This window comes from Phragmites australis, chromosome 3 (assembly GCF_958298935.1).
Source record: "Phragmites australis chromosome 3, lpPhrAust1.1, whole genome shotgun sequence".
NCBI classification, from domain to species: Eukaryota; Viridiplantae; Streptophyta; class Magnoliopsida; order Poales; family Poaceae; genus Phragmites; species Phragmites australis.
Genome location: NC_084923.1, coordinates 48,016,791 through 48,040,626, shown reverse-complemented (window position 1 = coordinate 48,040,626; position 23,836 = coordinate 48,016,791). Strand labels below are relative to the sequence as shown.

Sequence of the window (23,836 nt, the reverse complement as noted above, 5' to 3'; positions counted from 1 at the left end):
AAGTAGTAAATTTATTATCACTCAGCTGATTAGAGTGATAAATAGTTAAAAGGCCCGACAATATCCATCCATCCAGAAACATTCCGTACAGTCGATCGGATTAAAGAAGCGCCCATTTGCGGTAGCTCCCGATCTGCAGGTGCACGGGATGACGGGAAGGCAGGAACACCCATCTCACCAGTCAAGGCAGTCACCACAACCCAAGCCCCACACCGTGCATGCACTCACTGGCTTGGCCAGTTCACCCGACAGCTACGTGTCACCCCCGCGCGCCAATGGACAAGCCGGACCCCGTCAGCCATGGCCGTCGCTTGACCCGCCCATCAGCTCATCTTGATATAGATCGCACGTCCGCACCTCACCGAGGAGCACAGACACGCACGCACCATCACAAGGAACTGCAAGAGCACGGCGTCCGGTCTTCTCATGCATGGTGGCTCCTAGCTCCCCGCCGGCGACGACCCCCACCACCGCGCGGCTAGCACATGTTGCATGAGCAGCAGGCACCCGTCCCAGCACCACCATCACCAGTACCTTCGGCGCCGGCCAACGACGATGCCGCGGGCGACGACGAGGGCGCCGCAACGTTCCGCGACATCCACCCGCTGACGCCCACGCCGACGCCCCCCGCGCGCTCGGGCTCCGCGTCCTGGGACACCGCCAGCCACCGGTCCTCCTCAGAGGAGCAGTTCATGACGATGAGCCGCGAGTTCACGGCCATGGTCGCCGCCGGGGCTACCATGCAGACCGGCCCCAACAGCAACAACAGCGCCGGCGGCGGCGGGTACGACAACGGCGCCGGCGCCGACCAGCTCACCAGCATCGGCGAGGACGAGCTGGAGGAGACCAACCCGCTGGCCATCGTGCCGGACAGCCATCCGATCGCGACACCGGCCAGGTCTAGCAGGGCGCCCCTGGACCTGGTGGTGGTGCCCGCGCCGCCCGCCCCGGTGGAGGCACGGCAGGTGAAGAAGGAGGAGGTGGAGACCAAGGTGACGGCGTGGCAGACAGCGGAGATGGCCAAGATCAACAATCGGTTCAAGAGGGAGGAGGTGGTCATCAACGGCTGGGAGACCGAGCAGCTGGAGAAGGCATCCGCATGTCTCAAGAAGATTGAGGTAACTAACGAGAGACAGAGTGTTTTTCCTTTTCTTTCCTTTCCTTTTTTTTTCTAATGAAAAATTCACTACACAATAGCTGCTATGATCTTTGCTTCCTAATTTGTGCGAATCAACTCTGAATGTCCGATATATGTCGGCAGTAGAGCTTAACAAAAAGTTTCACGAGCAGAGAAAAAGGTAAACATGACAAACACATATACTAGGTTGCCAATTTCGTTGTCTTGTACAAACCAATACGGTTTTAAGCATGCGTGCGATTTGTGATGGGCAAACTGAAACCAGAGTTTTATAGGCATCTTCAGAACTCTAAATATTCAGTCTTGTTACAGAAAAAAAAAACAATACAGGGGTTCATTCTTGCTCTTGCAAGTTAATCTCCATAAGGAAAAGAAGAACCTGACTTTAAAGGTGTTACTGGGTGCAGCTATGTTACAGCCGCATCATGCAACGCTAACATCTGTGTCACGATTGGTTTCACAGAGTGTGGTCCCTGTTCTGCAAATCAGGCTTCACATATGCCCCAGTTTTGTTCTCCTGGATGTTCATCTTGATCTCCTTGTTTCAACCGTGGCTCACTTGAAGATCTTCTTTCTGGTCACTCGATTGCGCAGAGAAAGCTGGACGAGCAGCGGGCCAAGGCGCTGGAGAAGACGCAGAACGACATCGCAAAGGCGCGTCGCAAGGCGGAGGAGAAGCGGGCGTCGGCGGAGGCGAAGCGGGGGTTGAAGCTGGCCAAGGTGCTGGAGCTCGCCAACTTCATGAAGGCCGTCGGAAGGGTGCCCTCCAAGCGCTCCTTCTTCTAGCCTCGTCACTCACTGTCGCCTCGCCCATTTGCATCTGCTCTGTTCCCCAGTGCTCGTGTGCCGAGCCTGTTTCTGCTGCCTACGATCATAGATACTGATCGAGCCCTTCGGGTGATGAATGGCTGTATGCTGCATCCGAGAACCTAACTGTAAAAAGATTTAAGAACTGTACTGTATATGTACTATCGCCCTGCTGCTTGTGTGATCACAGAGCAGCCTTCGATTTTTGTTGGCTTGTATCCACTTGATGAGTGGTATGAACTATGAACGGGGAAATACAAAACCCCGTGCACTTGTGCACACACGACTTATTTTAGTGTTCTTCTTTGTCATCTGATACTTATCAATCTTTTTATTCTTCTCATATATTCTATATTTTTTTACCTAATTCTTCAACACAAATTTCAATATAAATGAATTGTCCTGACACATCATGTGTACGCAAGGTCATGCAAAAATTTCCCTTTCTATGAATGATTCGTTTGCTTAACTGCGCAAATATTCAGAATCCAACACTTTCTTTTTTTGAAACAAGGATCCAACACTGCAAAAACTATCACGAGTGCAGAGAATATAGGAATGCAATATGTGAAGGAACCGATAAGCTTTTCGAGCCCATTTGCTATCTGTATACAGCATATCACAAGGATTAGTCCATTCACTCGTGATCAGATACTGTATGTTTGTTATCTTCAAGAGCCATCGCACATGTTCATGCCTCTGAACACACACACTGACAGATAAACATGTCCAAATAGGCCGTTCGTGCCGGCCCGGCACGGGCCCGACTCGGCACGGCCCGGCTACGGCACGGCCCAAACGGTCCATCTACAGTAACAGGCCGTGCCGTGCCGTGCCGGCTCGCGTGCCTTCCCCTCGGCCCACAGCACGGCCCGTCGGTGACCATGCCGGGCCGGTCCGGGCACGATTTCGGCCCGACTGACCGAAATAGATAAAAAAAATAAAAAATAAAAAATACATAAAAATATATAGAAAATAGATAAAAATATAAAAAATAGATAAAAAAATATTTAAAAATAGCTAAAAAAAATTAAAAATATAAATAAAAAATAGAAAATAGTGCCGGGCCGTGCCGTGCCGGTCCGTCGTGCCGCGCGCTCGGCCCAGGCACGATCCGTGGCGTCGTGCCGTGCCGGCCCGACCCGTCAGTAATCGGGCCGTACCGTGCCTGAACCGTGCCTACAGTGCCGTGCCTCAGACCGACCCGATAGACACGGTCCATTTGGACGTCTTTACTGACACACACATCATCACGGCTGATGACGACTTCAGGACAGTGCCATCGCCCTGCTCTGCACGTCGGTATGAACACTCGATTTGCCCTTTTCCCCATGACAAGGCCATCTTGATTTTGGGGCCATGCAATCGAAACCGGCGATTGATCCAAGGTACGATCGAATCATGAAAGAGGCCGGTGTGATAGACCATCAGAGGATGCCTGGACAGGTTTCGAGTCGACAGGGGAATCGGCATCATTCGTGGCCGTAACATCGTCGACGGGGAGATGCTTAGCCGGGTCTCGCTGGCACTTACCGTAGTCCAGGCAGAACGGATGGAGACAGTCACTTGCGAGTTGTGACTTCCTACATTCCTATCTGGTCAAGTCTGAAGATGATGTTGCATGAAGAAACTGCTGGGTCGAACTACGAGCAGCTGGTTAGAACACCAGAAGTTCAGAATATTACCGTGCGATGTGGGCGAGACTAAAAGGAATTGTACAGTGATCATTTCCGAGGAAGAATGTGAGATGCTGACCTGTGATGTGGATGAGGCTACTTGCGAGTTACAACCTGTTTGGAAAGGGTGTTGCAGAATCCAAATCCTTAGGATTCAGTATGAATTTGAACAAAATCCTAAAAATTCCTGGAGCTATCCTCCTCTTCCAAACATGGCCTTAAACGGTATGGGCGTATCAACGTTAGTGGTCCGCCCGTTTCTTATTCTTCACTTTTCTATTGCCGCCCCTGCGTTACGTGGTGTGACCTCTGAACCGTTCTGTCACGTAGACTAAAAGTAGAATAATTCAAAGTAAGTTAGAACCCGGTTCTTATCTGGTTAAATAAACGTGTAATCGAGCATAATGGCTGGCAAATTTGTGCATACTTCTGCGGGGGTTGGGGCGTGACCAAACCGATTTTTTCTGCAATAATATCCAACTTCTTTTTGGCATAGTCATAATACATCCTGCGTTTCCAAACCTGAAAGTAAATTTAGCTTCCACATCAGCAGAATAAAGCGAATTTGGACACGCGTTAAAAGCCAGAGTAAAGCGAATTTATGCTTGGATTTTATAGGCTAGACTGACAGTAGATCGGATCTTAGAGACGAGGCCGGCGGCCTCTTGGTTTGTGTGATTGGAATAGTTGAAGTTGTGCATGTATTGGGCTGGAATAATTAGTATTATTCCAAAAAAGATATTAATAATTATTCCAAAAAAGATATTAGAGTACCAACTACCCCATATTCCTATGAGTTTTCTATTTTAAATATTATTTTTATATTTTTTTAATAAAATAATATTATTCAAAAAAGTTTCGATTGCAGGCACGTGAAGATCCAAAGTTCCAAACACTTCCAACATTCCTGTCCTCTCGCAAGCTGTTCTGCCCCTGTCCTAACCATCATCCCAGTTGTCGCGCCTCACCCCCTCTCCCTGACACCCGGTCCCACGCGCCATCCCCCAGCTGTACGTGACCACGAGACGGCCGACGCGCACTCCGGACGTCACTGCCCCGTGGGGCCCGCCCGGCTCTACTCGCCTCCCCAAAAACTAATCAATCAAACCAAGAAGAGACCTCGCTCACGCGCATGCAAATCCAAAATTAATCCGCGAAATTATAGGGTTTAACGATCAATTACCGATCGCTAAACCCCGGGACGAAGTGATACGCGAACGGACGAGCCGATCCACGCTGCGCTGCGCTGCTCCCCAGTCCCCACCCCCATCCAATCCGTCGCCGTCTCGCCAGTGCCCCGTCCCTTTCCTGTCCTTCCTCGCGCTCCCCGCATCTAATCCTCGCGGAGCTGAGCGCCACCTTCGCTGCCGCTAGTGCTGCCACCACCGGGCTCGTAGCGCGCGTCGTCGGTTGCCTCCCCTCCGCGCGCAAGCCCGGGCCGGCTCGGTTCTGAGACGCGGTGGTTCGGGAGGTTCCTGGGGACGCGCGCGGAATGCGGTGAACCGGCGGGGGGTTCGGTTGTGGGGTCCCGCGCGGATTGGTTACCAGTGAGCGACCGGCGCGGGCGCCATGGACGGCGGCAGCGGCGATGGTGCGGTGAGTGGCGTTTCGGAGGGGGGATGGCTGGTGCTTTTCTAGTGCGGTTCGTTCGGGGATTGGTCTGAAGGTTTCTGTTGTTTTCTTTTGGTGTGTGCGCGTGCGAAGAAATCGGGGAAGCATGGGGGCGGTCAGTTGTGCCAGATCTGCGGCGACGGCGTGGGCACGACGGCGGACGGCGAGCTCTTCACCGCCTGTGACGTCTGCGGGTTCCCGGTGTGCCGCCCCTGCTACGAGTACGAGCGCAAGGACGGCACCCAGGCGTGCCCGCAGTGCAAGACCAAGTATAAGCGCCACAAGGGTATGCCCTCCTCGCCATTTCCATGGGTTCCCTTGCAGTTCAGGTTAAGGACAGCAGGTTAGGCTTGAGCACCTATTGAACTCAATCGGTTACATTTTAATCGACAAAAGCAGGAGATAATTTAGTGTTTTGGCGAATTTATTCAGATTCTTACCAGAAAGCCTAGCTCTTTCAGTGAATTGTGGTCAAATTGCAGTGTTGAGTCGCGTTGCATTGTTATCAAAAGCAGCAAAGCAGGTTGGATTTTGGTGAAGTTGTTGACTTCAACCCGACGCTGAATCTTTACTCAATTTTGTTATTTAGGGAGCCCTCCGGTACACGGTGTGGAAGGCGAGGATGTTGATGCTGACTATGCAAGTGACTACAACTACCCAGCATCTGGCAACCAGGATCAGAAGCAGAAATTTGCCGAGAGAATGCTCACCTGGCGCATGAACTCAGGACGTAGTGATGATGTTGGCCATGCTAAGTATGACAGTGGTGAGATTGGGCATGCGAAGTATGACAGTGGTGAGATCCCTCGTGGATACATCCCATCACTCACTCATAGCCAGGTTGGAAATGAAATTTCAGTTGATTGTGTTAAATATGCTTGGGACGATGGAACTAATATCCATTTTCTTCGCATGGATTTATTTTACAGATCTCAGGAGAAATTCCTGGTGCTTCCCCTGACCATATGATGTCTCCTGTTGGGAATATTGGCAGGCGCGGACACCAGTTTCCATATGTGAATCATTCTCGTATGTTTATCAATCATCACTATCTCGTGTTTGGTTCGCAACTGCTGCACCTACTATCATCTAATTTGTGCATCTTGGTGTGTACCAGCAAACCCATCAAGGGAGTTCTCCGGTAGCCTTGGCAATGTTGCATGGAAAGAGAGAGTGGATGGCTGGAAAATGAAGGACAAGGGTGCAATTCCTATGACCAATGGGACCAGCATTGCTCCCTCGGAAGGACGTGGAGTTGGTGATATCGATGCATCTACTGACTATAACATGGAAGATGCCTTACTGTAAGTTCTGGCATGCTTTTGACCTCTTGTCTACCATTAATCAGCTTTGAGTGTACCGATAATTAGTGCTTCCTGCTTTATCTCAGATACTGGCACTGTTAACACTAGTTTGCACTTTTATGTGTTTGGAAATCTAAAACTGTGTGAAGATCATGCCTTTTTGAACGAACTTTATACCTTGCTTTCGATTGAGATACTTGTACATTATAAATGGGTGTACATGTCTCTTTCAAACTTGTAAATGCTGGATTCTCGTGTCACTTGCAGCAATAACTTTTGTGCATCCGAATTGCAGGAATGATGAAACTCGGCAACCTCTATCTAGAAAAGTACCAATTCCTTCATCCAGAATAAATCCCTACAGAATGGTTATCATCCTACGTTTGATTGTCCTATGCATTTTCCTGCACTACCGGATCACAAATCCTGTGCGCAATGCATATCCACTATGGCTGCTGTCTGTTATATGTGAGATTTGGTTTGCTCTGTCCTGGATTTTGGATCAGTTCCCGAAGTGGTCCCCAATCAACCGTGAAACTTACCTTGATAGACTGGCTTTAAGGTGATGTGCAATATCTACTGCCAATAAAAAATGTCTCTTTTTTGCTAATACTGACAATCTCACAACGTTACCTCCACTATCAGGTATGACCGAGAAGGCGAACCATCTCAGTTGGCTCCTGTTGATATTTTCGTCAGTACTGTGGATCCTATGAAGGAACCTCCTCTTGTCACTGCCAATACTGTGCTTTCCATCCTTGCTGTGGACTACCCGGTTGACAAGGTATCTTGTTATGTGTCTGATGATGGAGCTGCGATGCTGAGTTTTGATGCCCTTGCTGAAACTTCAGAGTTTGCTAGAAAATGGGTACCATTCTGTAAGAAGTACAACATAGAACCTAGGGCTCCAGAGTGGTACTTCGCTCAGAAAATTGATTACTTGAAAGACAAAGTTCAAACTTCATTTGTTAAAGACCGCCGGGCCATGAAGGTATATTTGGTTTATATGCATGTAGGTTTTGGCAGTTCCTGCTGCTGTTATGTGACATGAATTTATATTTTGAAAACATACTTAACAGAGAGAATATGAAGAATTCAAAGTCCGTATCAATGGCCTTGTAGCCAAGGCACAGAAAGTTCCTGAGGAGGGATGGATCATGCAAGATGGTACACCTTGGCCTGGGAACAATACCAGGGACCATCCTGGAATGATTCAGGTTAAGCTCATTTTTTTGGCCAAAAACTATTTTATTAACGGATAAACTTCCCAGCACAGAGGTGCTTACTATTCTAATTATTTTAAACTCAAAATTGTGGTCTTTTTCAGGTTTTCCTTGGTCACAGTGGAGGTCTTGATGCTGAGGGCAATGAACTTCCTCGTTTGGTTTATGTGTCTCGTGAAAAACGTCCTGGATTCCAGCATCACAAGAAGGCTGGTGCCATGAATGCACTTGTGAGTGGCTAAACGCTACCTAAGTTAAAAGATGTCTTGTTAACTTTGATTACTTGGATATAATGGAAGTTGAATGCTTGCTGCAGGTTCGTGTATCAGCTGTCCTTACAAATGGGCAATACTTGTTGAATCTTGACTGTGATCACTACATCAACAATAGCAAGGCTCTCCGGGAGGCTATGTGCTTCCTTATGGACCCAAACCTAGGAAGGAATGTCTGTTATGTCCAATTTCCTCAAAGGTTCGATGGTATTGATAGGAATGACCGATATGCAAACAGGAACACAGTGTTTTTCGATGTAAGCCCGCGATATCCTATAATATTTTTGGGTATCTCACTTTTACATTTTCCCGAGTGACAAAAAAGTTTGGTGGATCAGAATCAGTGATGTTAATATTGTTATATTTTGACCTTTTTTTAAACTTCCGATGAATGTGCTGGGTAAATTATGTGTATTCCTGTTTGCTTGCAGATTAACTTGAGAGGTCTTGATGGCATTCAAGGACCAGTTTATGTGGGTACTGGTTGTGTGTTCAACAGAACGGCCTTATATGGTTATGAACCCCCAATCAAGAAGAAAAAGGCGGGTTTCTTCTCTTCGCTTTGTGGGGGAAGGAAGAAGACAGCAAAATCTAAGAAGAGCTCGGAGAAGAAGAAGAAGTCACACAAGCACGCAGACAGTTCTGTGCCGGTATTCAATCTTGAAGATATAGAGGAAGGGGTTGAAGGTACCATTGACTTGTGCCTTTTCATTTGAATAGATGTGTTTTCACTCATACTGATTTCTGGACGCCACCATTCCGCTGCCCATTTATTTATTTATTATCTGTTGTAAATATGGCATACTGTAGACAACTAGAGTTACCTTGTCTTTTATCCCTTTCTCTTTTACCTGGCTCATCGCTATCATGATAGGTTCTGGATTTGATGATGAGAAATCGCTTATTATGTCTCAAATGAGCTTGGAGAAGAGATTTGGCCAGTCCAGTGTTTTTGTAGCCTCTACTCTGATGGAATATGGTGGTGTTCCTCAGTCTGCAACTCCAGAGTCTCTTCTGAAAGAAGCTATCCATGTCATCAGCTGCGGCTATGAGGACAAATCTGACTGGGGAACTGAGGTAACGAGTAATGAAGTTATAACATTGGCATTGCTGACACTCATGCTAATATGCTATCCAATACTTGCTACTAGTATAGTAGTATACTAGTACGTACAAGGGAATATTGAGATATGAATTGATGTTTTGTTGTCCAGTTTACACATAAACTTTTGAATTTTTGTGATGAAACTTAATTGAATTCACACATCTGCTTCTGTTGTTGCACATGATCTATTTATTATTGAATTGAACAGAAAAAAATGTATATTCACTGTAAATCTTTAATATGGTGTACTGTAGATTGGATGGATCTATGGTTCTGTTACAGAAGACATTCTCACTGGGTTCAAGATGCATGCTCGAGGCTGGCGGTCAATCTACTGCATGCCTAAGCTACCAGCATTCAAGGGGTCTGCTCCTATCAACCTTTCAGATCGTCTGAATCAAGTGCTTCGGTGGGCTCTTGGTTCCATTGAAATTCTTTTCAGCAGGCATTGCCCCATATGGTATGGCTATGGAGGACGGCTTAAGTTCCTGGAGAGATTTGCTTACGTCAACACCACAATTTATCCACTCACATCGATCCCACTCCTCTTGTACTGCATATTGCCGGCTGTTTGTCTTCTCACTGGGAAGTTCATCATCCCAGAGGTAATACACGCCCATTTACATACCTGTGCAGGCAGAATTGCGAAAGAATTGATACTGACTATTTTTATTTGGAATGCAGATTAGTAACTTTGCGAGTATTTGGTTTATATCGCTCTTTATCTCAATCTTTGCCACTGGTATCCTTGAGATGAGGTGGAGTGGTGTTGGCATTGATGAATGGTGGAGGAATGAGCAGTTTTGGGTTATTGGTGGTATTTCTGCGCATCTATTTGCCGTCTTCCAGGGTCTCCTTAAGGTTCTTGCCGGTATCGACACCAGCTTCACTGTGACCTCTAAGGCCACTGATGAAGAAGGTGATTTTGCCGAGCTCTACATGTTCAAGTGGACAACACTTCTGATCCCACCAACAACTATTTTGATCATAAACCTGGTTGGTGTGGTTGCCGGTATTTCCTATGCGATCAACAGCGGTTACCAGTCATGGGGGCCTCTCTTTGGGAAGCTCTTCTTTGCCTTCTGGGTGATTGTTCATTTATACCCCTTCCTCAAGGGTCTCATGGGGCGGCAGAACCGCACACCGACCATTGTTGTCGTCTGGGCCATCCTCCTCGCATCAATCTTTTCCTTGCTGTGGGTTCGTATTGATCCATTCACCACTCGGGTCACTGGTCCAGATACTCAGCAATGTGGCATCAACTGCTAGAAGATTTGAAGATATTAGGAACCGAATTGGCCCCCATTGTGTTGTAAGCTATCAGCGGGTGACCCTTTCTATAGTTTGATAGGAACTTGGTTGTCGGAGAGTTACTTATGTGCTAATATGTATCTTGTCGTTTATCGGTAAGTTAATACTACCGCCTTGCTAGAAAGTGCTTGAGAGTACCTATGAATTATTTAGTACATTCATTCAGACTTCATCAGATGATATCAAATCAGCATTAACCCTGAAGTATCAAATGCATTAGATTTGTATAAGAGAATTTACCGGGTTGTTACATGAACCAATCCACGTTTACATTGATTAACACCACCGCACTGTAGGTTCTTGCTAGAAACCCCATGGGTATTATGATATTGTATGTATGAGTATGTGCCCAATTGATTTTGCACACCCTTTGTTTGCTATACACACTGTTCTGATTCCGCCCTAGTTTTTGACAGTGCAAGGTTGTGGAAGAACAGTCCCAGATTTTGTCCAATTTGCGTTCCGGCAAGTGCTTTCTATGTCACCCTTGGTACCCTCCATTTTCGGGTCAATGTTCTGCAACACGATGCCATGGCATGGGACATTCTCGCTGCAGTTCAACTTGATGGCATCCATCGAAATAGTTGTCCCCCTGATGTTCTTGAAGACCACATTGCTTACCTCCACTGCTGATCCCTGTGTTTTGCACGGTTTCGCAGAATCACAGCAGTTTTGCTAGAACCTGAAGACACAACACATCCCATATGATGTGGAATTTTGAACATACTACTCACCGGCCTTGATCATGCAGTTTGTAACCTGCACATCTTTGTTGTCGGTGATGTGGATGCCGTCGGTGTTGGGATTAGTGCCGGGCGCTGTGATAGACAGTCGTAGCAATTGCACATCGGTGCAATCCTCGACCGACATGTGGATTTGTTGGCTATTCACTATTTTCATATTCTCTACTGTCAAATTTGAGGAGTGGAATGACAGAGCCGTTGGAGCCTCCTCGCAAGGCTGAAAAAATGGGAAGAATCGGGTGAGCTCGATCAGTGCACTTCCAACACTAACAAATTGCACGAACTCAAAAGAATGTCAAGGCCCATGCAACGTGCCTACGATTAATAAGATCAATCGAACGGTCTGCGCCACACTTACGAGAGCCTTGTTGATCTTGCACGAGTGCGGCCACCACCTCTCGCCGTTGCCGTCGATTGCGCCGCCGCCATTGACGGTGAGCCTCCTGTCCTTGTCGCTCCAGTCCGACCTGTTCGGCGACGCCACTAGCGTGCCCTGCACCGTGGCCACGACGCTGGACTTGCAGGGGCCGGAGAGACCGACAACCTTCAGCAGGTAGCGCTTGCCCCTGGGGACAAGCACGACGGCCGCCCGCGGAGAGGCGCAGGCCGCCTTCCACGCCTTCGCAAGCGCCTGCGTGTCGTCGTGCTTGCCGTCGCCGCGGGCACCATAGCCGTCGAGGGTGAACACGTTCTGGGACGACGCCAGCGACCTGCCCTTGGGACCGGCGGCTCCATTCAAGCTGCTCAACGAGCTCGCGCCGTGCGCCGGCGTGCTCTCATTCGACGAGCTGCCATTGTACTTCACCCCTGCACTCTGCAGCACTGCACAAGTGTGACGTTCGTTTTCAGCCCGCAGCCCAGCTCCCGGCCCAGTCCATTTCTTCAGCGCAGCTTAGCCCATCTCCCTCCCTCTCTCTCTTGTTGATAGTCGGCCCCGCTTGTCAGCATCATCGTCGCGCTCGCTTGCGCCCGCGCCCGCACTCGCAACCGCCGCACCACGTCGCCCGAATTCGCCAGCACGCGTCTAGCCCCCGCGCCCACGTTCCCCGCAACGGCACGAGCGTCACTGCGCTTTAAGTTGCGCCCGCAGCCCCGCGCCTTCCCCACCCCGCACTCCCTCTCTAGTCCCTGAGCCGCTATTGCCGTCGTCGAGCTCGCCGAGCACTCCTGCGCCACGTCCGAGCTCTCTCCGGTGCACCCGAGACCGTCATCAACTTCACCGAAGCACGGGGATTCCGTTTTGCTGCTTATCATCGTCGTTTGGCTATCGCACATGTCTTCCCGCCGAGCTCCGGTAAGTTCCGCCACCACCTCACCGTCGACAGCCCTAACCAATGCGTCCCACGATCAATTGACCGTCTCTCCGGCACTGCAGAACCCCGTGGAAGCTTCGTCGCCCGCCAATTTCACCCCTTCATCATCGTAGTCGCGATTCCGTTGAGCTCCGACCTCCGCCGTCGTTCTCCTCCGTCGCCGACCACCGCAGAGACCGCTTCGGCTGTCGAAAGACCCTCGGTGAGACTCCTCGCCCGCATCTCGTTATATTGCGCATTTTCCATCGTATTTGATAGACCATAGCTCGGTATTGCGCTTCACCGGCAAGACCCAAGACGGCGCCGCCGGTCGTTAAACCCCCCCCCCCCCACCGTCGAGAGCCGTTAGATCATCCATCGATGGCCCAGATTATATCGGCCGAACCCCATACCCCTTCGGTCCACCGTAGACCCGTGGACCCAGTCTTTGGTACTGGTCCACCGTAGACCAGTGGACCCAGTCTTTGGTACTGGTCCACCGCCTAGTCAGCAGCCACGTAAACGCCACATCAGCATCTGAGTTGAGTCAGCAGCCGCGTAAGCCGCCACGTCAGCCCACCGAGCACAGTCAGCCTGCTGACGCAATAAATAGGTTTTCCAGTAAAAAATAATTCCCTTATTCCCTGAAAATAGGCAATTTTACATTTTAGCCCCCAAACTTTTATGTTTTCATAAATATGCCCTGGTTAGTTCTGTATTATACTTTTAGGCACCTGAACTTTTGTATAATTACAAATTGGTCTCTGAATTTTACATATAAGTTCCTAGAGCTTTCTATTTTTACAACTTTGTCCCTGTAATTTTTCAGAAAAGCCCTTGTAGATTAAAACTATCACAACTTTTTCATACGAGCTCCGATTTAGGCGATTCTTGCGCTCACGCGATCGTATTTACTGTCCATTAGTAACCTTTTTAGAGTGCTTTGCCTCTATTTTGTGTGTTGTACTTAGCTGTTGTGTTTGTTTACTTTCTGGTGTGTGCAATTGCTTTAGGAGACGAGTAATGTGTCAGCTTGCAAGACCAGACATTCGAGGACTTTGAGCAACCTGTATTCAAAGGCAAGTGTTCTTGACCATTTTGACACCATTGCAGGAGATTGTAGCTTTTATTTTCCCTAGATGCATGCTTGTTTAATATGGAATCTCATGGTTAGGGTTTTACTAGAATTTGTGTGACATTTCCTTGTAGCCTTTGAAGGGTCATGTGAAATAAAAAGGGTAGCTATGCTAGTGCTGTCATGGTTGGAGTAAATATTAATCTTGACTAATGTTTATGTAACAAGAATTTGGGTATGATAATCTTATAGTAACATGAAATAGGGATCCCAACTGTATGGCTAGTTTGAGGTGGAGCTGCACAACAGGATTGTGTTTGTTTCTGTGTGGGATCCTAATGACTGGTTTGTGAAGCCTATTACCCGGCATAACAGTACAACCACGATGCCTATATGGGTACGGCCTGGTCAATTAATTAGATGTCCTCCATATTCTGTACGCACCAGTGGACAGTTAAGTGGCACAAGAGGGGGTCTCTGCAGTGGATGAAATCACTGTTAGCGGTGAAACCTTAGTGGGTGCATATAGATTTGGAGGCGCTTTGTAACGGCCTTGTAGTGAGACTCTGACTCTACACTCTGGAAGTGTAAAGCAAAACGGGAATCACAATTCATGGGTAAAGTGTGCAAACTCTGCAGATTAATAACACTGATCGATCAGCCGTTGTCGGAGGATGAACTCCATAAGCAGGGATCCGGAGGGACCCCTTTAAGATTCGACCGGGGGGATGATTCTGAGTCCGCTTCGTATGTGAAATAAATGGGAGTAAATAAGATGCAGGTGGAGTGGATGATCGGATGCAGGAGGAAATAAATGCTCAAGGAATCTTAGACAGGTTCGGGCCGCACGGAGCGTAATATCCTACTCCTGTGTGTATGCTATAAATAATCAGGGAATGACTCTCTGAGGATCTCTCATGTTACAAGAATGTTTGTCTAAGTCTAGAGCTTCGTGCTTCTTCTGTCGTCATCGTCTGGAGTTCGTTTCGTGTGTTCCGTCCGATCCAAGTCCTCCTTCTCCGGGGAGCCCGCCCCTCCTTTATACCCCGTCGCGGCGGGTAGCGTGCCCATAAAGGATGGCGCGAGTTCCAAGGCGCCATAAATGGAAAGCAACCATCATGGACTGCAGCTTGAGGTGACGGGGAGGGTTGAAAACGCGCCCCCGTCCGGTCCTGTCGTCATCATTCCGCTTTTTAGCTGGTGCAGCGGGGAGGGCCCGCTGGATAGCCACCGAGCAGCCCTGCGTGCCCGCCCGGTCAGAGCGATCCTGACACAGCAGGGCGGCAGGCGTTACGCCTCGAGCCCTGCAACGTTATCCCGAGGCGCGCCGGATGAAGCGCGATGGGACCCGCACATTAAATATCCCCACTCCTCCCTACCAGACCGTGGCAGGGACTGACAGCAGGCGTGGGGGAGTGGTTGGAAGTGACAGGCCACGCACCCTCTTAAATGCAGCATCGGGCCTCTCACCAATTGATACCTCACCGCTGAGCCCTTGTGGGGGCTACCGGCGAAGGACTTCTCAGGCCCTCGGGGAACTATGAGTGCTCGGGGACTACTGTTCATAGCCCCGAGCACTCTCTCCCGGATATGCTCTTTCTTGGTCCTCGGGGAACTCGGGTGCTCGGGGACCACTGTTCATGGCCCCGATTGCCCTCTCCCGGAACTTGACTGCTCGGGTCCTTGGGGAACTCGGGTGCTCGGGGACCACTGCTCATGGCCCCGAGCACTCTCTCCCTGAACTGACTTCTCTTGTCATCGGGGAACTCAGGTGCTCGGGGACCACTGTTCATGACCCCGAGCACCCTCTCCCGGAATTTGGTCTTCTCGGGTCATCGAGGAACTCGGGTACTTAGGGATCACTGTTCATAGCCCCGAGCACCCTCTCCTGGAACTTGGTCTTCTCGAACCTCGGAGAGATAATCCCCGAGGGAGGGCGCCATGTGGCACTCTGCTGTCCTGGCCTCGGGACTCGGGGACCCCTGGTTTCCATGTCACCGACAACCATTCTCACGGTGAAGAGCAGACTTGGACTTCTTCATAACTAGTGGGGATTCTAAGTGGTTGGTTTGGGTAGTCGGGTGGTGGAACCCCCGATGAGTCGGTAGCTGGATATGGGATATCTAGTGAGTCTGGTAGTCGGATAGGATCTGATGAATTATTATACTTTATTGTTGGAGTCATAACCTAGTAAATAGGTTGCTAAGTCTTTTAAGTCCTAGTTTAGTTGGTCATAGTTGCAATTCTCCCGAGTCTCTAAGTCTTTTAAGTCCTAGTTTAGTTGGTCATAGTTGCAGTTCTCCCGAGTCAAGCTTTTCCTTGTTATAAAGCATGCATGTCATATTTTTTCCTCACTTGCTGAGTACTCTATATACTCACGCTTGCCTTCTCTCAACTTTCGGATGCTGCTCAGAAGGCGAAGTTTTCGAAGACCTTCCGGACGATGGTACTGAGTTCTAGGTGAAGGAAGACATCGCTCTGAAGACTATGTCATAGGCTGGCGTTCCCCCGAACAACGTCTGTTGATTAATGGAAGTCCTACTGCCGCTGGAAGATCTATTAATGTTTTCTTTTAGACCTGCGAGTCCTTTTATAAGGAATATTTTTGTTATTAATGATATAGTTTATGTTATCACCGATGATGTCACTGCATGTATGAAAATTTGATCCTAACATACATGTAGAATGCATATGGTTTGTGAAAGGATCGAATAGCCCAAGAGGGGGGGGGGGTGAATTGGGATATTAATTTTTTTTTTAATTAACTACCGCTTGACCAAATAAAACTTAAAAGAAACGCAAGTAAGGAATTTTAACTAGCACAAGGTAGCTAACCAAGCAAGAATTAACTAAGAAAGATAATTCCTAAGAAAAACTTGCAATAATAACAAAGCTCAAAATAAGATGCAAGAAAGTAAAGAGTTGGAGAAGACAACACCGATTTTTTCCCGAGGTTTCGAGAAGTTGGCACTTCCCCCTAGTCCTCGTTGGAGCATCCACCAAGGATGTCGCTCCCCCTTGAGTCACCAAGGCTCAAGTGCTCTCTCTTGATTACCCCTTCTCCATCTCCGGATTGGCGGGTATCAAACCAAGTACACCCTCTTTTCCCAGGGCTCCCACAATTCCTCCAAGAGCTCACCGAGAAATCCTCCGATCACCAAGACCGTCTAGGTGTTGCCAACCACCAAGAGTAACAAGCCTCAAGCTTCACTTGACAAAGACCAAGCCTAGACAACAGCTAGATGCACACTTGTTACTCTTCAAGCACTCAAAGAAGTCCTCAATCCTCAACTAAGAACTTAGAATGGACACAAGTGTTCTCTCTCTTGCTTCTAAATGACACACCAAGTGTATGAGCTGCTACAGGGTCGCAAGAGTGCAAGAGAGGTCCAAATGGATGGGTATTTATAGGCTAATGATCGAAAATTAGCCGTTGCCTAACAACCCAGAATTTTTCTTAACGCCGGAAGGTCCGGTGTGAATAACACGCTTCACACCGGAATATCCGGTGCTAATACTTCTGACAAAATAGCCGTTAACTGTTCCATTAGCCGTTAAAACTCCGGTGATTAATCCTGGCCTACAGCGGATCATCCGGTGCATTGAAGTGGGCCAGATGATAGTTTACAACCTCTTTGTAAAAATTCATCCGGTGATCATATTTTGCTACGCCGGACTATCCGGTGTATAGAATTAGTTCTGGACTTGATGACTTTCTATTTATCCGGTGATTTCACCTATCGAACGCCGGACTATCCGGCGTGGTCTTCAACAATTTTTCTAGTCAGAACTCTTAGGAATTTACTCCGGCGAACTCACTCTGACATCAGAGGATCATCCGGTGAACTGAAATTTCGCTGATTTTATCTATTTCAAAGCAATTTTGAGTTCTACCTTCGAAATTCGGAACCAATGATTTTCTGAGGTTAACTTAGTAATGGAAAGTCACAAGTGTGCATCGACTATGTCTAGACTCTCCTAAGTCAAGCTACAAATCTTAGCCCCTCTTTATAGTACGGTCAAAAGACTAAGAATAAAAAGAACCTATACTACTCTAAGTGTCCTTCATCTCCTTGTGACACTTAGATCTAGAAGATTCTTATCCTTCACGTTCCGGTCCTTTGATTATCACATAACTCTTTTAATGGGCAAGAGTGTAAAGTCACCATTGACAATTAAGTCTTTCTTTGTTTCTTAAAAGCTGAAATGTTAGTCACAATGATATGATTGTCATTAATCACCGAAACCATTACCTTTTTCTTAGGGGCCTAGATGCTACAATCCCCCTCTTTTTGGTGATTGATGACAACATATATATTAAAAGAATGTGAAATTGAAGTGCAACTATGCAATCATCGGCATATATCAATTTTGAGCAATAAGACATGATAATAATTATGCGCGCAAGAAAATAAAGACAATGTAATGACAAGCGAAACACATCCATATAAAGACCAAATAGCCTGTCATTACATCAAAAGCCATAAGATCCAACAATCCAAAATAAAGCTTAGCTACCCAAAAAACCTAAGCTCCCCCTGAATCTCTAGCCACCACTCTCCCTCTACCCTCTCTACCAACTCCCCCTATCACTAGACTCTCCCCCTTTGGCATCAAAGCACCAAAAAGAGGAAGATACGACTAAGCATCCGGGGCTGGAGGAGACGAAGGATCTGACGCTGCCGAAGAGGGAGCTACGACGAACTGAGAGCCGTCGATCTCGGAGTCGGAGCTAGACGGACTGTGCTCCGCAGCAGCTGTCACCGCATCAATCTGATGCTGCACTGACTGAAGGGTAGCGTCGGGCTCATCAAGTGCAGGTACAGGGACTGATGGGGGCACAACGGACTGCTGCTGCTCAGGTACTGTCGGCTGGGGAGTATCCTCGAAGCGTAGAGGACCAGTGGGCAGGGGTGAAGTCAATGATGGTAACACTGGCCTCTGAGATGTCCCGACAAGCTCTGAGAGTACTCCGGTGGCTAACAAAGCCGATAGTGGGAAGCTGGACTCCGGAGTACTGAGCAGACTGGTGGTGGCGGCAGGTACGAGGCTAGAACCAGATGCTGGAAGCTGCTTGTCCTGGCTGCTGGAGAAGGTATGAGAAGAGCCGAGTGTTGGTCTCTCTGTCGGCCAGCATAGCCTGCTGCTGCTGCTGTAGTGCTGCAAGCATGGCCTGCTGCTGCTGCTGGAGAGACTGAATAATTAATGTCTGTTGCTCCTGCTGGCGTATGATATCAGCCTAATACTTCAGTTGCCTCTCCTCCTGAGCTGCCTGCTGCTGGATGATCATCTGCTGCTGCTGTACCAGCATCTGCTGCTGCTGCTGCATCATCTGCTGCTGCTGCTGCATCTGCTGCAGAAACTGTGAGAACTCTGAGGAGGATGTAGCAGGAGGTGGCACGGGGTGGGTCGACTCAGGTGCTGAAGGAACTGAGGCTGAATGTTGCATACCCTGAGCAGACCCCCCTGCCTCGTGATCATGTCGTCGAGGAAGAGGCGATAAAAACTCGTGATCCGAAGAGTCGGAGTCACTATCAGACGCTATATCCAAGAATGCATGTGGTAGATCAGCCTTGGCCTCTGCAAGAGCCTCATCCTCAGCAGCTACTCTCTCTCTGTCCTCAGGTGGGATCTGCTCCTGTGCATGAGCCATCGCTCGCTGGCCACGACGTATGTCTGTAGGCGGAGCTGGAGCATACACCTTGAAAGACCGAGATGACTCATAAGTCTCGAAGAACTCTGGAGGTCTGGTGGTCTGAGCAAGCAGGAAAGATATGATATGGGCATACGGCTGCTGTCGGACCATCGTCATCCCATCGGCGATCACGTCCTCAATCTCACATAAAATAAAGTCAACAATGTCGAACAGCTGGTGAGTGAAGATAGATAAAATCAGCCACTGCTGAAGGCTAGTGATCGACTCTGCATTCCCAATCCTCGGTAGCAAACTGTGCCTCAACGCGTTATGAATAACGCGCACCTCTGGGATTAGCATGTTTGGCAGTCTCCGAGATCCTGGAGGGAATGGCGGCCTGAACAGTGGTCGTATCTGATCGTCAGTCGGAAAAATCCCTCCAGTCAGACCACGGCGAGGAGCACTGGCACCAGGATAAACAATCTCATGCAGGCTCCTGTCAGACTCCTGCAACCTCAAAGCCTCTAGAATGTCTGTCCTGTACAGCCTCTGAGAGTCTCCCTGAAACATGAACTGCACAAATGACCGATCCTCTGCAATCCAGGCTGTGGCATAGAAAACTCTCACCCAGTCCTCCACGTAGTGATCCACATCTGTCAACAAGTCAGTGAGTCCTGGAATAGAATCAAAGTGTCGCCTCACATCTGCTCCCCCTGCAGCTATCCTCATATATCTCCAGTTAAGTGTCTTGTGGATACTCAGGCTAACCTTCAGGTTCTGATATGAGACATAGAAGCTCTCTTGCAAGAGAGTGTGGAATCTCGGATCTGTTCCCTCATCTCTCTCCTCAGGGAACCACTCAGCAATGGGCACGAATCTCAGCTTCTTAACTTTTGGTGACTTGTAAGAAGTCAAGTCACACAATCGCCTTTCGGCCTGTGGCTATGGCTCTGCTGACTGCTCCTCCTCCTCCTCCTCCTCAGGCTCTGGCTCCTGACGAGCCCTCTTTCGGCTATCTGACTGACCGGAAGGTGTCGAGCTCGCTCCTCAGGTAGATCGAGAGCGAGTCGACCGCCGAACAGGGGTAGTAGAATCTCGAATCTGGATACCCTGACCCTGCTGCTGCCTGTTATATGCATCTACAGCTGCAGTAGCTCTCTCCCACTCTTTCTCAGATGGTGTTCTCTTGGCCTTCTTGACCATCTTGCCTTTGCCTTTGTCAGTTCGCTCACGACCCATCTGAAGAGATAAAAGATAATGCCAAGATGAGTGATTGCATAGAGTGTATGAGATTTTGGCGATAAGAGACTCTGAAACAGATCCTAAGCATGTAAAGGATTAAAAAGAAGATTATGCTAGAATTGGATTGCGATATAAGATGATGGATCAATTTGTAGAGTATATGAGATCAATTTGAAAATTAAGAAGCTAAGGAAATATTGGATCATTTTGACGAATTGATTAATTGAAACTCAAAAATGATGAACATATATTCAAGTTTTGAAAATTGAAGGTTAAATGAAATAATTTTCAAGATTTTGACTCAAATTTGCATGAATTGGAATAGATTTAGTTTGAATGTGCATAATTTCGACCAATTGTCACATGAATCGATGAATGAGTTGAAAATAAAGCTAATGAGGCAAGTGTTACAAAGGATTTTGAATTTTGAACGAAATTTGCTTGAATTTTGCCAAATTGGCTTGCATTTGCATGAAAATAACTGAATTTGATAAACTGAAACGCAAATTGATGTATGTATGTGTAGTACTACTCAATGAGTTGAGGATTAAGTTAGTGAAACAAATTTTGATGGAAATTTGATTAAATTTGAATGAAATTCGATTTAATTTGACTAAAGTTGCTCGAATTTATCATGAATTTAACTAAATTCTTTATGGATTGATGAATGTGTGTGAAATTGTGGAAACATGAGCTAATGCAACACAATTTGCTCAAAATTTGAAGAGATTTGGACGAAATTTGAGGAATTTGTATGAAATTTGTTGAATTCGAACTAGGGTTTGAGAGATTGAGAGTTTGAGCTGATGTTGAGGCTCACCACGCTTAGGATTTGAAGGAGATGGCAGTGAAGAGCTGATCTCGACGGGGAAATCGCCGGCGGTGTTGGAGTTTGGCGGCGCGGAGGAAAACCGACGGCGGCGGCGATGCTTCGGGAGAAAAAGGTCGCCGGCGCGGAGAAGAAGTGATCTGCTGGCGCGGAGGAGGATGGTCGCCGGCGTGGAGAAGTAGGTTGAGTGGCGGCGGCGGTCGGCGACAGAGAGGAGGACGGGCGGCGGGACAGCGCGGTGACGGGATGAAGAGAGAGGGAGTTCGACGAAAGGCTTATATGACAGGCGGGGCCCGCTCAATTTTTGAACACCGGATGATCCGCTGTCATAAGTTTTTAGTACCGGAAATACACCGGATCAAAAATCCAGAGACATATTCGCCCTAAATTGTGAGCGCCGGATAGTTCGGTGACTCGGCTACTGAACACCGGATATGCGCCGGAATGAATTTTCCAGAGAGCTTTCAAATTGCTGAAGAAACAACTTCTATACGCCGGATGGTCCTCTGAGTCATAAATTGAACACCGGATAATCGCCAGAGCAATTTTTCCAGAGAGCACTTCTAATCTGCCCAAAACATTATCTTCTGCACGCCGAATGTTCCTCTGAGGCTAGAGCTGAGCACCGGACTTTCCGGTGCAAGGCCTTTTTGATTTCATTTTCATTGAACTGACGGGATAATCCGGTGATTACTCTGAGGAGACGCCGGATCATTTTGTAATAGAGTGTTGCGCTGAACTAAAATCTCTTACCGAGTCCAAATTTTAAACAAACCACTCAACAAAAACACATATTTGGACCGATTTGAGTGAAATCTTTACCCTCTCAAACACTCCTTTGCAAATATTTGCCAAAAGACTTTACTATATATATAATTTTTGAAATAGGCAAATAAGATCCAAAGAGCAAGAGATGGAACTCAAATGGAAATGTTTGAGCCATATTTCCTACGAACTTAAAGATTAAGACCTTAAATTTGATAGGATATGACTCAATCGGTATTAAGCACTTATATCAATTTAAACACACTTATAGAGTTGTATGCTCACATCAAGAGTGAACAACCATCTCAAAGAGTGATATTCTCCTTTGTGATCTCTCTACCGCCAATGAAAGTAAACATGAGTGCATACTATATGACATGCGAATGCAAAGCATAGAATTAATCTATCTTGTCATATTACTTCCTTTCTCAAGCTTCTTCATGTTGAACCCAACAACATGCCTTGAGAAGAACTAGTGATCCACCATCTCAAGCAAAACCCATGTTCACCATTATCTTGAGAAGGTTAGACAAGATCCTATTATGAATGCATCTATATGACAAGGTATCACATAATATTAGAAGCATCGATCACATTTAGTTTATTTCGCAATCTACTAAAAGTGGCTTCATCTAGAGGTTTAGTGAAGATATCCGCCAATTGATCTTCCGATCGAACACTACTAAGGGAGATGTCATTGTTTGCCACATGATCTCTTAGAAAGTGATGACGGATATCAATGTGCTTTGTGCGGGAGTGTTGAACGGGATTGTTAGCAATTTTTACGGCACTCTCATTATCACAAAGGAGTAGAACCTTCTCTAGACGAACACCAAAGTCTAACAAGGTTTGCTTCATATAGAGGATTTGAGCACAACATGCTCCGGTGGCAATGTATTCTGCTTCAGCTGTGGACAAGGCTACTGAGTTTTGCTTTTTAGAACTCCAAGAGACTAGGGATCGCCCTAGCAAGTGGCATCCACCCGAAGTACTCTTGCGATCCACATGGCATCCGGCAAAGTCTGAATCCGAGTATCCAAGGAGTGCGAAACTAGCACCTTTTGGGTACCACAAGCCTATGCTAGGTGTATGCTTTAGGTATCTAAGGATTCTTTTTACCGCACTAAGATGAGATTCCTTAGGATTAGCTTGAAAACGAGCGCACATGCATACACTAAACATAATGTCGGGCCTAGATGCGGTAAGGTATAGGAGTGACCCAATCATAGAACGATAGAGTTTTTGGTCAATCGATTTACCCGTTTCATCCAAATCGAGATGTCCATTTGTAGGCATGGAGGTCTTGATTGGCTTGCACTCTTCTATCTTAAACTTCTTGAGGATATCCCTCGTGTACTTCTCTTGATGGATGAATGTTCCTTCCTTCAATTGCTTGATTTGGAATCCAAGAAAGTAATTTAGCTCGCCAATCATCGACATCTCGAACTCCTTAGACATCATGTCACCAAATTCCTTGCAAAACTCTTTGTTAGTTAAACCAAATATTATATTATCAACATAAATTTGACTCATGATCTCCAAACAAGAACATCTCATGCGCACATATCTTTCCAACGGCATCGGTGATGGTCATGTCATTGATGTCCCTTTCATGAAGAAGAGAGATAACAATATTGTATTGTGGCTTGGGAAGCACCATCAAGATCCTACGAATAACATCTCCATCGGACAATTGAGTGAGTTCAAGAGAATTGATTTCTTCCACAAGCATGTTCATACGAGAATACATGTCATTTCATAATTCATTTGGAAGCATCTTGAATTGATTTAGAGCATTCATAAGTACA

At 47.4% G+C, this 23,836-nt stretch overlaps 3 protein-coding genes across 5 annotated transcripts; 2 read left to right on the top strand and 1 right to left on the bottom strand.

Moving 5' to 3' along the window:
- The first annotated feature begins 226 nt into the window (after positions 1-226).
- LOC133913605 (remorin 4.1-like) lies at positions 227-2,240 on the top strand. The gene is made up of 2 exons (XM_062356796.1): positions 227-1,118; positions 1,733-2,240. The coding sequence occupies exons 1-2, from the start codon at positions 486-488 to the stop codon at positions 1,922-1,924; spliced, it is 825 nt and encodes a 274-aa protein (XP_062212780.1). The 5' UTR covers positions 227-485; the 3' UTR covers positions 1,925-2,240.
- A 2,535-nt stretch (positions 2,241-4,775) lies between these two features.
- LOC133913604 (probable cellulose synthase A catalytic subunit 2 [UDP-forming]) lies at positions 4,776-11,173 on the top strand. Of its 3 annotated transcripts, XR_009909067.1 has the most exons (15): positions 4,776-5,217; positions 5,326-5,575; positions 5,822-6,072; positions 6,162-6,261; positions 6,350-6,536; positions 6,832-7,098; positions 7,182-7,527; positions 7,616-7,753; positions 7,864-7,989; positions 8,076-8,288; positions 8,463-8,718; positions 8,906-9,108; positions 9,391-9,741; positions 9,821-10,542; positions 10,864-11,173. XR_009909067.1 is itself a non-coding variant. In XM_062356793.1 (14 exons), the coding sequence occupies exons 1-14, from the start codon at positions 5,191-5,193 to the stop codon at positions 10,403-10,405; spliced, it is 3,300 nt and encodes a 1,099-aa protein (XP_062212777.1). In that variant the 5' UTR covers positions 4,776-5,190; the 3' UTR covers positions 10,406-10,699. The 3 variants fall into 3 exon arrangements, 2 of the variants coding, with proteins under 2 accessions (XP_062212777.1, XP_062212779.1); XM_062356793.1 differs by lacking the exon at positions 10,864-11,173 and having other exon boundaries at positions 9,821-10,699; XM_062356795.1 differs by lacking the exon at positions 10,864-11,173 and having other exon boundaries at positions 4,778-5,217; positions 5,326-5,518; positions 9,821-10,699.
- Positions 10,610-12,444, bottom strand: LOC133910813 (polygalacturonase-like). The gene is made up of 5 exons (XM_062353070.1): positions 12,129-12,444; positions 11,549-12,012; positions 11,182-11,407; positions 11,069-11,129; positions 10,610-10,646 (listed from the first exon to the last, which is right to left on the bottom strand). Exons 1-5 carry the CDS (start codon positions 12,442-12,444, stop codon positions 10,610-10,612), a joined length of 1,104 nt encoding a protein of 367 aa, XP_062209054.1.
- Between the last annotated feature and the right edge of the window lie 11,392 nt (positions 12,445-23,836).

What these genes read in the sequence shown, in the direction of transcription:
- LOC133913605 (XM_062356796.1), top strand. Translation starts at nt 486, where the DNA reads ATGTTGCATGAGCAGCAGGCACCCGTCCCAGCACCACCATCACCAGTA. An exon ending in CATGTCTCAAGAAGATTGAG is followed by an intron (nt 1,119 to 1,732) that starts GTAACTAACGAG and finishes TCGATTGCGCAG; the next exon opens with AGAAAGCTGGACGAGCAGCG.
- LOC133913604 (XM_062356793.1), top strand. Translation starts at nt 5,191, where the DNA reads ATGGACGGCGGCAGCGGCGATGGTGCG. An exon ending in AACATGGAAGATGCCTTACT is followed by an intron (nt 6,537 to 6,831) that starts GTAAGTTCTGGC and finishes TCCGAATTGCAG; the next exon opens with GAATGATGAAACTCGGCAAC. An exon ending in TATAGAGGAAGGGGTTGAAG is followed by an intron (nt 8,719 to 8,905) that starts GTACCATTGACT and finishes CTATCATGATAG; the next exon opens with GTTCTGGATTTGATGATGAG.
- LOC133910813 (XM_062353070.1), bottom strand. Translation starts at nt 12,444, where the DNA reads ATGATAAGCAGCAAAACGGAATCCCCGTGCTTCGGTGAAGTTGATGAC. An exon ending in GCAAGATCAACAAGGCTCTC is followed by an intron (nt 11,408 to 11,548) that starts GTAAGTGTGGCG and finishes CCATTTTTTCAG; the next exon opens with CCTTGCGAGGAGGCTCCAAC. An exon ending in CACAGGGATCAGCAGTGGAG is followed by an intron (nt 10,647 to 11,068) that starts GTAAGCAATGTG and finishes TTGATACTTCAG; the next exon opens with GGTTAATGCTGATTTGATAT.